We start from the raw sequence: 12,566 nt of genomic DNA on the forward strand, positions 1-12,566 counted from the left end.
ACGTGACCCCGGTCAGCCAATCGCGTGGGTCCGCTGCTGCCCGCCCCCGGCCACCCCCCCAGCCCGGAGCCGGAGCCGGAGCCGGAGCCGGGAGGAGGAGGAGCGACCTTCCCGCCTGGCTCGGCCTTAACCCGCGACGCGCTGCAGCGGGACAGGGCGTGGGGCACTGCGGAGGAGGTGAGCGCGGTGGGGCGGGCACGTGTGTGCGGGGGCGGCTGCGAGAAACGTGTCCGGCGTGTGCGTGCGTGCGTGTGTGTGTGTGTGTGTGTGTGTGACCCGCAGGCGGGGGGCGCGTCACTGAGCGGGGCCGAGATCAGCCCACAGACAATGCACGGCTCCGGCGCCGGGGTCCTGGCTTTCCGCCGCGAAAAAGACATCCCCGGTTTTCAGGTTAAAATAAATAACTCAAAATTCATGGCTTTTTCTGTGATTAAAATGAAACATCGTTATAGATATGGAAATAGGGGTGTGTGTGTGTGTGTATATAGAGAGAGAGAGGTAGATATCTATGTGTGTATGTATGTCTCTCTATCTGTGTATTAGTGGTGTCTCATTTTAATCACTGAAAAATGTGGGTCTGGGTTACTTAACCTGACAATTGGGGACTTTTCTTTTCCTCAGAGAACAGCAGAATCGGGGCTGATCAGCTGCACTGCCCCTCCCCCTGCAGAGAGCGTGGACCCTCGGGAGATCGCATCTAGTCCGACCCCCTGCCCAAAGCAGGACCAGCCCCAACTAGCTCACCCCAGCCATGGCTTTGTCCCGCCAGGTCTTATAACCTCCCAGCATGGAGCTTCCACCACCTTGCTGGGTATCTTGCTCCAGTGTTTTACTACCATCCTAGTCGGAAAGTTTTTCCTAATATCTCACCTAAACTTGCCTTGCTGCATCTTGAGCCCATTGCTCCTTGTTCGGTCATCTACCACCGCTAAGTCGTTAGACGCAGGGGTCGCAGTGGACGTAGTCTTTCTGGACTTCAGGAAGGCCTTCGACACTGTCTCTCACCCCGTTCTCATTCTCAACTAGGGGACTGTGGTCTTGACACCTACACGGTCAGATGGGTCACTAACTGGGTGGAGGGCCGCACCCAGAGGGTGGTGGTGGACGGGTCATTTTCGACCTGGAGGGATGTGGGCAGTGGGGTCCCCCAGGGCTCGGTCCTCGGGCCTGCACTGTTCAACATCTTCATCAGCGACTTGGATGAGGGGGTAAAAAGCATCCTGTTCAAGTTTGCAGATGACACTAAGATGTGGCAGGAAGCGGGCACACTAGAAGGGAGGAATAGGCTGCAATCGGACCTAGACAGGTTACAGGGGTGGGCGGATGAGAACAGGATGGGTTTCAACACTGACAAGTGCAAGGTGCTGCACCTGGGAAGGAAGAACCAGCAGCATACCTACAGGCTGGGGAACTCCCTTCTCGTCAGTGCAGAGGCAGAAAAGGATCTTGGAGTCATTATTGATGCCAAAATGAACATGGGCTGACAGTATGGGGACGCGGTCAGGAAGGCCAACCGCACCTTGTCATGCATCCACAGATGCATCTTAAGCAGGTCCAAGGAGGTGATCCTCCCCCTCCATGAGACACTGGTCAGGCCGCAGGTGGAGTCCTGTGTCCAGTTCTGGGAACCGCACTTAGGAGGGATGTGGCCAACATGGAGAGGGTCCAGAGGAGGGCCACACGCATGATCAGGAGGCAGCAGGGCAGGCCCTATGAGGAGAGGCTACGGGACCTGAACCTGTTCAGCCTCCACAAGAGAAGGCTGAGGGGATCTAGCGACCGCTTACAAACTAGTCAGAGGGGACCAGCAGGCATTGGGGGAGTCCCTATTCCCCCGAGCGCTCCCAGGAGTGACGAAATAACGCTCACAAGTTGGCAGAGGGTAGATTCAGACTAGACATCAGGAGTCGTTACTGCACTGTCAGGGCGGCTAGGATCTGGAACCAACTTCCAAGAGAAGTGGTGCTGGCTCCTACCCTGGGGGTCTTTAAGAGGAGGCTGGATGAACACCTTGCCGGGGTCGTTTGACCCCAGCGCTGTTTCCTGCCATGGCAGGGGGTCGGACTTGACGATGTGCTCAGGTCCCTTCCGACCCTACCAACTATGAAACTGAGAACAGCCCAGCTCCTCCCTCATTCGAACCCCCCACCTTCAGATACTTGAAGGTTGCTTCTTCCTTTATCTAAACTAAATCAGCCCAGTTCCCCCAGCCTCTCCTCACAAGTTCTGTCCTAGTATTTGTTTTGGATTCAGCTGATTCAGAGGACAGTGATTTGGGAATCACTGTCCCGATTCGATTCGGCTGAATCTGATTCGGAGATTCGGCTGCTGCCAAATCTCCCAATCAGCCTAGCCAGGCCCATCCCCCGCCCACTCTCCCAGCCCAGCAATGGCTGCCATGGCTGCCCCAGCTCCCAGCACTTGGGGGATGCAGGGGGGGATCAGGGGGTTTGTGCAGAGCCCCTCATGCAAGGTGGGGCAGCGGGGATTTTCCCCCCCACCCAGCAGCAGCTTTCGAGCACCGGGGCTTTTTTTTTTTTTTTAAAGTAGTGAGCTCGGGTGGGCGGGACAGCCATGGGGGAGCTGTGGGGGAGCTGGGGGAATGGGTGGGTGTTGGGGGGGGGGCTTGCAGGGGTGCCCCCATGGTCCCCTCCCCCAGCCCTCCCCTCCCCTGACCCTAGTACTTGCCAGCTCTGAGTCAGCTGTAGCTCCCTGCTGCAACCACCAGGGAGTGCCCAGATTATCAAAACTCTCCATATCTTTTCAGAAGATTCGGAGAGCTTTGAATCGATTTGGACCTTTAAATCAGTCCCCTGATTCGATTTGGATTCAGAGATTTGGCCACCAAATTGGGCCTAATTTCCTCTGAATGAGATCGCCACCCAAAGCTTCACACAGCCCTAACCCCCAGCTCCTTTTCTGCAGAGCTGCTGCTTAGCCAGTTAGCCTGTACTGGCGCATGGGATGGTTCTGTGTTAAGTGCAGGACTTTGGACCACTGGAGACCACAAATATTACCAGGGTCTGGGGCAGCTTAGAGGCTGCCACAAAGATAACCAGGGTATGAGGGTGCTCAAAGGCTTCTTGGCAGCGCCTGGGCCAGGAACAACAGTGCTGGTCCAGCCAAGTTCTGCCCTGGCTTGGCTGCTGTTCTGTTCTTCCTCCCCCAGGCCTGGTGGGAGGAGCATCTGGAGGGCTGTAGAGCAGACTGAGAGTGTGGGGCACCCGCAGGATTGTGGGGTGAGAATGAAGGGAACCAGCAGGTTTTGAGAAGGCTGTGGGTGGGGAGTGAGGGGTCCTGTGGGTCTGGAGTGAAGAGCACTGTCACCTGGGATTGTGTGAGGGCTGTGGGGCCTTGGAGGGGTGCTCCGGGATCTGTCCCAACCCTGTTCCCTGTGTCAGGGCAGGGCAGGACACTCATGTGGCCCCATGGTGTGGGTGAGGGGGTGCTGTGGCTGTCTGGGGGGCTGTGGATCTGCAGTGGTGTGTTGTGATCCTGGCTCCCCCATCATATGACAAATCCTGTTGTTTCTGTCCCTCGGGCATCCAGGAGCCTGGACACTGCTGAAAGACCCTGTGTGGGAGGAGTGGAAGAGCAAGATCGCAGGTCCAAGTTGGGGTGAGGCAGAGAAGATGGCTGCTGAGCTGGCGCCAGCCATGGGCTTCCCCTTCCCAGCTCTGCCCCAGGTTCTGGTCAAGGAGGAGGAGCAGGACCCAGCTGGCCCTGAGCCAGAGGTGGAAACTGAGAGTGCAGGGAAAGCCTCTTGTGCTGTTCAGGCTGGGACAGGCAGAGCATCCCTGAGATGTGTGACACCACAACAGGTCAAGGAGGAGCCACTGGAGGAGCCCATCCAGCGCTGGCAGGTGAATGTCTCTGTGCTGAGGCTGTGTTGTACAATGTAGCCCTGGGGTCAGTCCCTCTGGCCAGGGGTATCTGTTTCTAGGTGGCTGAGGGGCTACAGGAGGTTTGCAGCCACTTGCAGGAGCTCTACCAGTGGTGGCTGGAGCCCAGTGCCACATCAGGGAGCAGATGCTGGAGCAGTTGTGGACATCCCGCCCCCAGCGATACCAAATTGGGAGTAGGAGCATAGGGTGTCCCAGGCTGAGGGGTTTTGGCTGTAAGAGCGTTTCACCCTGGTTATCAATGCTGCTTCCGTCTGTATGCGTGTCTGGGGATGCTTCCTCCCAGCTCCCAGTGACATGGTTGTCTTGTCCCCAGGTCACGGTGCACAGGCAGGTCGAGTACATGGCTGTGGACATGGAGGGACCTGGGACCTTGAGGGAACCTCTCTGCTCTCGGCTGGGGCAGTCACAACCTCATCATGGGCACATGCCACTGGAGGAGGCAGGATGGGGACCCCAGGAGGAACTGCCTTGTGTCCCCAAAGAGGAGCCCCCACCCTATGAGGAGCCAGGTAACATGCCAGGAGCCTGGGCAGAAGTACTCCGGCGCCCAGATGCTGGCGCTGCCTGCTGTTCAGCCTCTAGAGTGAGGGGCTGGGGTCTCTCTGTGTAAGTCTGTGGGGTGACGGGGTCTCGATCTCTGGCCCCAGGCAGTTCCAGTGTGACAGCAGCACCCAGTGGGAAGATCCGTTATCTTCCTTGTGTTATTCCGAAATCTGGGATTGGGAACCAGTGGGTTGTTGAGAGAGTGAATGGTCCAGAGGCAGGAGTTTTCTCTTCCCTTGTGTAGGTTTATTCAGCAGTTGGCATGCTCCCCTACATAGAAATACACCAGTCAACTTGCCAGCAAGTCTTGCTCCCATGTCCTGTTGATCAGACAGTCCAGGGTTTCACTGGGGCATTCAGGGGCATGGTCTAGTAACCCAGCATGCTAGTAGTCAAACGCCTCTTTGTTTCCATACTGTTTTATACCTTTTGTTACTGCATGGTCCTCATTTTCCCGGTAATGACTGCTGCTGCACCAACCATTTACAGGTTATTTGCATAACTGAGTTTTCACCATTGGGTATTTTTTAAAACCCCTGCCTGCACAAATGCACCCAGACCAGCAGGCTTTCCTTCTTATGCTCCTGTCTTTCTGTACATTGTTTTCTCATTGTCCGTGGTAGTGTTTCCACTTGGACAAAACTTGCAGTGGCTTTGCTCAGTTTTAACCAGTTTATGGCTCTTTAATAAGCTCAGTGACAATGCACGTCCTTGTGGGAGTGGACACTGACAGATTTTGTGGTTACATTGAGTGCTGCTATGGTCATTATCAGTGCTGGAGCTCCAGTCACTGCTCTGTTTGCCTACTGTGTGCCCTCTGTGCCCTTTGTGTACCATGTGCTGGTGCAGGTTTGTAGTCAGTGGCTTTTCCTAGAGACTTCGGGGTACTTTTTATTTACAGTTAACCTTAGGCCTCTTTCCTGCTTCAGATTACCCTGACACAGAGGAGACTTGGGACTCGTCAGCAGATGAAAGTTCCTTGGGCTGCTTCCCCAGACGAGGCCCTTTGCTCGGGGCAGGTAAGAAATAGTGGTTCTGCACTTTCCAGAGTAGGAAGCACCTCCCATCAGTGGAAAAGTCTTGTTTTCTCAAGCATTTTGTTGGGGATCAGTTCAGCACCTTGCTTATCCTGCCCCCACCCCCACACCTACCCCCAGAAGCCACCCTCATCCCCTGGAGCAGTGTATGTTCACTCATTCTCACACACGCTCGCTCTTACACGTGCTCCCTGCAGCTAGGCCGAAGCTGGCACCAAAGCTGAAGCAGGAGCATTAGCCTGCCCGGGACTGTAGCATCTTATCTCCCCTCCTTACCCCCACCCCATCCCATGCTGCTTGGCTTGGCTTGGTTGACCCCACCAGGAATAGGGCTGAGAGCCGTGTGGCCATCAGGCTATCGTTTTTATAGAAGTGAGGAGCCAGGCTGCAGAGGGGGTGGGGGGAATGCCCCCACCTCTTTGCATTCCCCTCCACACCCTCCAGCCACTATGCAGACCCTGACTGAGGGGAGGCAGGACCAGGGGTTCAGTTACCACTCTAGCCTGCATTTCCTGTCGTGCTGTGCTAGGTAGGTGGCTGAAGCTTCAGCATCTGCTGGCACCTAAGGGATCCCTGGATGGAAGCAGCTCTGCCCACCAGCCCATTCTGTACCATGGGGTCAGACTCTGTCTTCCAAGCTGCCATGTTGGGTCAGGCAGGGGGGTGGGTCTGCTTCCATCCACTGTCCCCTGCTGCATCAGCAGAGGCCGGACCTGTAGCCACCATCCACAGGTCTGCCAATTGATTCTGTCTGGTGGTGAGCAGGCAGCAGCTCCGGCTCCAGCCTCTGCTGGCACCGCAGGCTGGATAGAATGAGTTGGCAGACTGGATATGGCCTGTGGGCTGTATTTTGCCCACTGTTGATTTATATACTCCCCAGAAGGGAATATGTGGCTCCCACACCAGCTAAAATATCCTTCCTAAGTGTCCTCCTTTCTGCCCATTAGAATATTTGAGTCCACTGGATCCTTTTTTTCCCAGTCCCATTCGAGCAGTGGATGGTGGAATAACCACCCTCTGTACACTTCCCAACACAGGAGGTCCCACACCAGACCTAATCTGCCACATCCAGCGAGGGGAGATCAAGCGCTGGGTCCGTGATGATGAGGAGGCTGAAGAAAGCTTGTTGTCTGAGGACTTGTCCCAAGGTGAGTCTTGAAAATCTCTAATGCCCTTCCACCTACATCTCAGCTCAGAACTTCTCAATACCCATGGGGAACTGGAAACCTGAACACTTGCCTTGAGCTGCTCCCACCAGGTCCCAACTTCACGCAGCTTAGTCAGACATATTTTGTCCAGGCAGGCATGTGTATCCACTTCTTGCATTTTAGTGATGCAGGTACAGGCAACTGATCCCTTATTCTTCCCCTCTTTAGGATTGTTTAGATAGGAAATCCACCTTCAGCCCTTCAGATTGTCTTCTGAGGCAGAATTTTGGCAAGGGTTTCTGTCATGGAAGGGAGGAGCCATCTGTAGGGAAGCAGTAAAATGCTAGGAACAACACCTAATCTGCTGTCTTGATCTGACACAAAATCTGGTAGCCCTGAGGTACCATGAGCTTTTGTTTCTATCTTCCCTCAGCAATGTATGAGTTAATAGTGCAGCCCAAGCTGGCTATACCTGTGCTATGCACTCTGGCAGGGCATGATCTTGTTTGACTTGCCCCGTGGTAGCTATCAGAGTTGGCAGAAACCCTGTGGGTGCTGCTAAGGATTAGGCTACAGAGAGGCTGATGCTCTGCTACCCACTGCTACTAGTCCCTACTGCTACTAGTCCTGTTGTTTAATTTGAACTGAAACTCTGCTCCTCCCCTCTGTAACAGTCAGAGGAATAAAAGCAGTGTTCATTCAATACTTTCAGTTTTATGAAACACCTACTAGATGCAGTTGGGATTCACAGGAGTTCATGTTTAGGGGAATACAAACACTTCCTTGTTTCCACCAAATTGCCCATGTTCTGCTCCATAACTGGGGCACAAAGGATACAAGCTGTGAGACCAGAGACCAAGAGTCCATGTGGAGTTGGACTCCTTGTTCTTACTGAGGAACCAAAGCCTATCCAGCATCTGGGGCACATCCCAGCATAGATTCATAGATGTTAGGGTCGGAAGGGACCTCAGTAGATCATCGAGTCCGACACCCTGCATAGGCAGGAAAGAGTGCTGGGTCTAGATGATTCCAGCTAGATGCATATCCAATAGCATGGGGGAATAGCAGATCTTTCCCTTTTACCAGCTGGACTGACACTAATTTTTGGGGTCCCATCTCCACCCAGCAGATGCTGAGTCACTGGGCAGAGCTGAGCAGCAGCAGCCTCGTGAGGAAGGGCCTGCCAACCTGAAGCTGTTTCAGTCCAGAAACCAGCTCCTCACCCGACAGGGACAGAGAACAGCAGAGACTGAAAGGAACTTGGAAGGATTTGAAGGGCAGAGAGACCTGAAGACCCCCAATGGCATGGTTCCCTGCAGGCAGGGGCTGCATATATGTGGAGAACCCGGTGAGAGCTTTTGGGAAAAAGAGGAACTTGGGGCCCAGAGGGGAACTACCTGGAGGGAAAATATCCAGCCATGTACTGAGCATGGGGACAGCTTTCACCATTCGTTAGGGCTGTGTGAAGCTTCAGTAGCCGATTCAATTCGGAGGAGATTCGGCCCGATTCGGCGGCCAAATCTCCGAATCGAATCGACTGACCCTTTAAAAGGTCCAAATCGAATCGGAAGCCTCCGAATTGATTCAGGGAGATTCGGAAGGCTTGCACAGCTCCACACCCCTCAAAGCTCCTCTAGAGGCAGGTCTCCTCCTCTGGAAGGCACCTGGGAAGAGGTTATGGGGGCAGGTGGCTCAGCTCCTCCTGTTGTTGTGCCTCTGCCTGGTGAGGAGGGGGAAAAGGCAGGATCTGCACATGCACCCGCACCCCAGAAGCGAGGGGGTAGTGTAGTGTGGGATCATTTTGAGGTGGCAGAAGATCCCACATATGCTATCTGCCTGCACTGTCAATGTAAGACCAGCCGGGGTAAGGACGAGAAACACCTCACCACCACGGGGATGCTGCTGCATCTCCGCAGGCACCACCCCCTTCTTCTTCCTCCTGGTGCTAGTGGGAGCGTACCCAAAAAGAAGTCCCCCTCTTGCTCCAAAGCCCCCGTCCCCAAGAAGCAGGGGCAGGCCACCCTGGACCAGTGGGGGAAAGGTGGAGACAAGGGGGGTCTCGTTCCGAAGGCAAGCAAGCTCACCCAGAGCATTGGGGAGATGCTTGCTCTGGATGGCCAGCCCTTCTCCTTTGTTGAGCGTCCAGGGTTCAGACGGCTCATGGCGCTCTTGGCCCCGTCCTACCAAGTGCCCACATGTACCACCTTTAGCAGGACGGTGGTGCTCTCCCTGTATGAGGCATGCAGGGAGTACTTGAGGGAGGAGCTGCGGAAGGCAGACCCGCAGGTAGCCTTGCACTTCACCTCGGACATCTGGAGCAGCCGGGGTGATCATGCCTACCTCTCCATCACAGGGCACTGGTGTGATCAGTCAGGGCGTCGGTGGGCTCTCCTTCAAGCGGAGATGATGGATGAGTCCCACACGGCAATGGAGATCATGGTGGCTATGAACCGCATGGTGCAGGGGTGGCTCGTTGGGCCTGGCGGGCTCAGCCGGGGGTTCATGGTCACCGACAATGGGGCCAATATGGTCAAGGCGGTGCATGATGCCAACTTTGTTGGCATTCCCTGTGTGGCACACAAGTTGCACCTCATTGTCAGGGATGCCTTGGAGGGGGATGGGGCTGCTGGTGATGGTGCCAGCACCACCAAGCATCTCATTTCAAAATGCAGGAAGGTGGCGGGCTACTTCCACCGCAGCATTAAGGGGGGCAAGATGTTGCGGGACAAACAGGCAGAGCTCAACATCCCGCAACAGAAAATCATTCAGGATGTGGAGACTCGATGGAACTCCACGTACCTGATGCTGGAAAGGCTGGTCGAGCAACAGAAGGCCATTCAAGAGGTAGCCTTGGACAGGGAGATTGGGATCAGTGGCCCTCTTAACAAAACAGAATGGGATACCATTTCCCAGATCTTGGTGATCCTTAAACCGTTCCTCGAGGCCACAGAGAGCCTCAGCGCTGTCGATGCCCTCCTTAGCCAGGTGATCCCCGTAGCGAAGGAGCTTGAGAATGAATTGGAGAAGTTGCATGGTATTGATGTTCCTGGGTGGGGCAAGCCACTTTCACCAGAGGTGCAGGTACTGGTGAAACAGCTGAAGGAGGGCATCAAAAAACAGCTGGATCCATTGCAGTCCAGTACGGTCCACATGCTGGCAGGTATGTGCGACCCGAGGGTGAAGGGGAACGTCTGCAGCAGCAAGACCCTCGATCACTGGACAGAGGTGCTGGTGAACAGAGTCAGGGAGGCAGAAGGGCAGAGGCAGGGGGAAATGAAAGAGGGGGATCCACTTTCCCGTGCCAGCACTCCAACCACGAGCCAATCTCCTTCACCACAGCCGCTGCCAATGTGGGCTAAGGGCATGGCTTCAATGTTGGGGTCCAGAGGCACCAGACTCCACCATCAGGCATGTAATGCAGAGGCCTCGGTGGCTGCCTATCTCGCCGAGGAGGTGGAGCCGCTGCATTGTGACCCCTTGGCCTATTGGGTAGCCCGCTGCCAGGTGTGGCAGGATCTGGCCACGGTTGCCAGGGAATACCTGTCCTGCCCACCAACCAGTGTTGCAAGTGAGAGGTTGTTCAGTGTTGCTGATGATGTGACATCCCCCTCCGCCTCCTTGGATCCTGGTTTTGTGGAGCAGCTGGTGTTCCTAAAGGTGAACCTCCCACTTCTGGGATTCCCCAAGCTCCACGTGCAGACAGAGTGAGTGCCACCCTCCTCGCTCTGCACCTATGTGCTTTCAGAATCTTGAGGTGCACTTTCACAGAAACCTCTGCGAAACTTGGCAGGCTTCATGTTTCAGAAGGGGCTGCCATCCCTGCTGTTTTCATTTGAATCTGCAAAAAAATGACCAAGTTATAGGTATTTTAGTGATTCCCCATTATAGCCTATGGCCGAATCTCCAAATCCAAATCGGCCAAATCGAATCACTGTCCCATCGAATCAGAAGCGAATACTGCTGATTTGCACAGGCCTACCATCCATGCCCTCTCGGACACCAGAGGACATACTTGGGGGAGCACCCGCACTTCTGCCCAGTGTGGGAAGAGCTTTTGTCTCCCTGCATGACCTCCAAGTGCAGCAGGGCATGCACATGGGGGAGCAGCTGTGCCACTGTGTTGTGTGCAAGAAGAGCTGCACCAGGTGGGATCACCTCCGAAGCCACACATGCGTGCATGTTGGGGACAAACCATTCTGCCCACTGTGGGAAGAGTTTCACCCAGAGCTCCAGCCTCACATAGCACCAGTGTGGGCACATGGGGGAGAAGTCATTCTTCTGCAGGCAGTGTGGGAAGACTTCAGCAAGAGCTCCAAATTCACCAATCATCTGCATGTACACACAGGGAAGAAACCCTTCTCTTGCAGTCAATGTGGGAAGAGCTTCACTTACAGACTGACACAAACCACCTGCATGTGCATACGGGGGGGGGAGAAGCCATTTTCTTGCACCCAGTGTGGGAAGAGCTTTACACAGAGCTCCTGTCTCAACAATCACCTGCATGTGCACTTCAGGGAGAAACCCTCTTCCTGCAGCCAGTGTGGGAAGATTCTCACCCACGGCTCCAATCTGACTGATCACCTGCATGTACACATGGGGGAAAAACCCTCCTGATGCCAGCATTGGAATACCTTTGCTCAGAGCTCCAAAATCACCAGCGACCTGCATGTGCTTACAGGGGAGAAGCCATTCTCTTGCACCCAGTGTGAGAAGCGCATCAGCTAGAGTTCAAAACCCATGAGTCACATGCACATGGGAGAGAAGCCATTTTCTTGCACAGTGTGGGAAGAGCTTCATGCAGAGGTACACACTCACAGCACACTTCCATGTGTACACAGGGGAAAAGCCATTCTCCTGTGCTCAGTGTGAGAAGAGCTTCACTGACAGGTCATCGCTCATCAAGCACTGGCATGTGCACACAGAAATGAAACCATACCGCTGTGCCCAGTGCCAGAAGTGTTTCTGGCAGAGCTCTGAGCAGCGAACCCATAAGAGCAGGATCATTTTACTGAATGGGGATCTGTTTCCCACATCCTCCCTGGGCAGTGGGAGTGAGAGTCCTGCCCCTGGATTGTAACGTCCAAAGCTCCCTTCTGTTTCTATGTGAAATGTCCCAAGTGGGATGTTGTGGTAGCTTCTGGTGGCAGCTGGGCAGAGAAGACAACAGTTAGAGCTAAGTGATGGAGCCAGATAGCAGAGAGGATAAAAGCTGGGGGGACACAAAACCAAAGTTGCCTTTGAAAAAGATCCTTTCTGAAACCATCCAGTCCTAGGCCATTACGTTTGGGTATCAAGGTGATCCCTTCCAATTTCTACCTGTGGCGTTTGGGACATTACCTTTGTTATCTGTTTTTTTACTGTTCTTGAATATCTTGTTTCTTTATCAACCAGGCAGGTCCCCCGCTCCCATGGGAGAACCAGTTTAGATGAAATACTTAATAAAAGGAATATGTGTTAATCAATTCTCAATCGATTTGTCTTAGGGAACTCCCAGGCTGCCTCTGTGGTTCATTACTTTGCTTGTTACATGCCAGGACAGGCCTGACTATCGAGAAAGTCTTGGGAGGGGGGGGGAAGGGGAAGCAGGACATTCAGCAATTAACTTTCTCAGCATCCAAAGGAGACCCAGCCTCTGGCTTCAATGATGGGAACACCCGCACAGTGACCCCCCCACCTTCATAGTCCCAATCCAACCTGGATGTGACTGCAGAGGGGCTCTTGTTCTATGCACCCAGGCTTTCCCCTGTCTCCTCAATGCCTCTGCAACCCAGCCCCAGCTGTATGTGCTAGCCAGGATGAACCCCATGACTCCTGGGGCTGTGAGGTCATGTTCTGGGTAACAGCATCACTTGCAGTTTCCTTTGCCCCACCAGTGTTGTCAGTTAGTGCGAACGAGCCCTGGATCTTGATGATTCCAGTGGAAGAGGAAGGAG

The 12,566-nt window shown here is 54.4% G+C and overlaps 1 protein-coding gene across 1 annotated transcript; it reads left to right on the forward strand.

Annotated features, from left to right (window-relative positions):
• The first annotated feature begins 18 nt into the window (after positions 1 to 18).
• LOC102568994 (zinc finger BED domain-containing protein 4) lies at positions 19 to 12,091 on the forward strand. The gene is made up of 7 exons (XM_059715093.1): positions 19 to 177; positions 622 to 811; positions 3,550 to 3,863; positions 4,219 to 4,414; positions 5,378 to 5,467; positions 6,523 to 6,633; positions 7,760 to 12,091. The coding sequence occupies exons 3-7, from the start codon at positions 3,633 to 3,635 to the stop codon at positions 10,339 to 10,341; spliced, it is 3,210 nt and encodes a 1,069-aa protein (XP_059571076.1). The 5' UTR covers positions 19 to 177; positions 622 to 811; positions 3,550 to 3,632; the 3' UTR covers positions 10,342 to 12,091.
• The last annotated feature ends 475 nt before the right edge of the window (positions 12,092 to 12,566 follow it).

This window comes from Alligator mississippiensis, chromosome 11 (assembly GCF_030867095.1).
Source record: "Alligator mississippiensis isolate rAllMis1 chromosome 11, rAllMis1, whole genome shotgun sequence".
Taxonomy (NCBI): Eukaryota; Metazoa; Chordata; order Crocodylia; family Alligatoridae; genus Alligator; species Alligator mississippiensis.

Coding starts and splice junctions, on each gene's coding strand:
- LOC102568994 (XM_059715093.1), top strand. CDS start 3,633: ATGGCTGCTGAGCTGGCGCCAGCCATGGGCTTCCCCTTCCCAGCTCTG. Junction 3,864..4,218: donor AGCCCATCCAGCGCTGGCAG/GTGAATGTCTCT, acceptor TCTTGTCCCCAG/GTCACGGTGCACAGGCAGGT. Junction 5,468..6,522: donor AGGCCCTTTGCTCGGGGCAG/GTAAGAAATAGT, acceptor TTCCCAACACAG/GAGGTCCCACACCAGACCTA.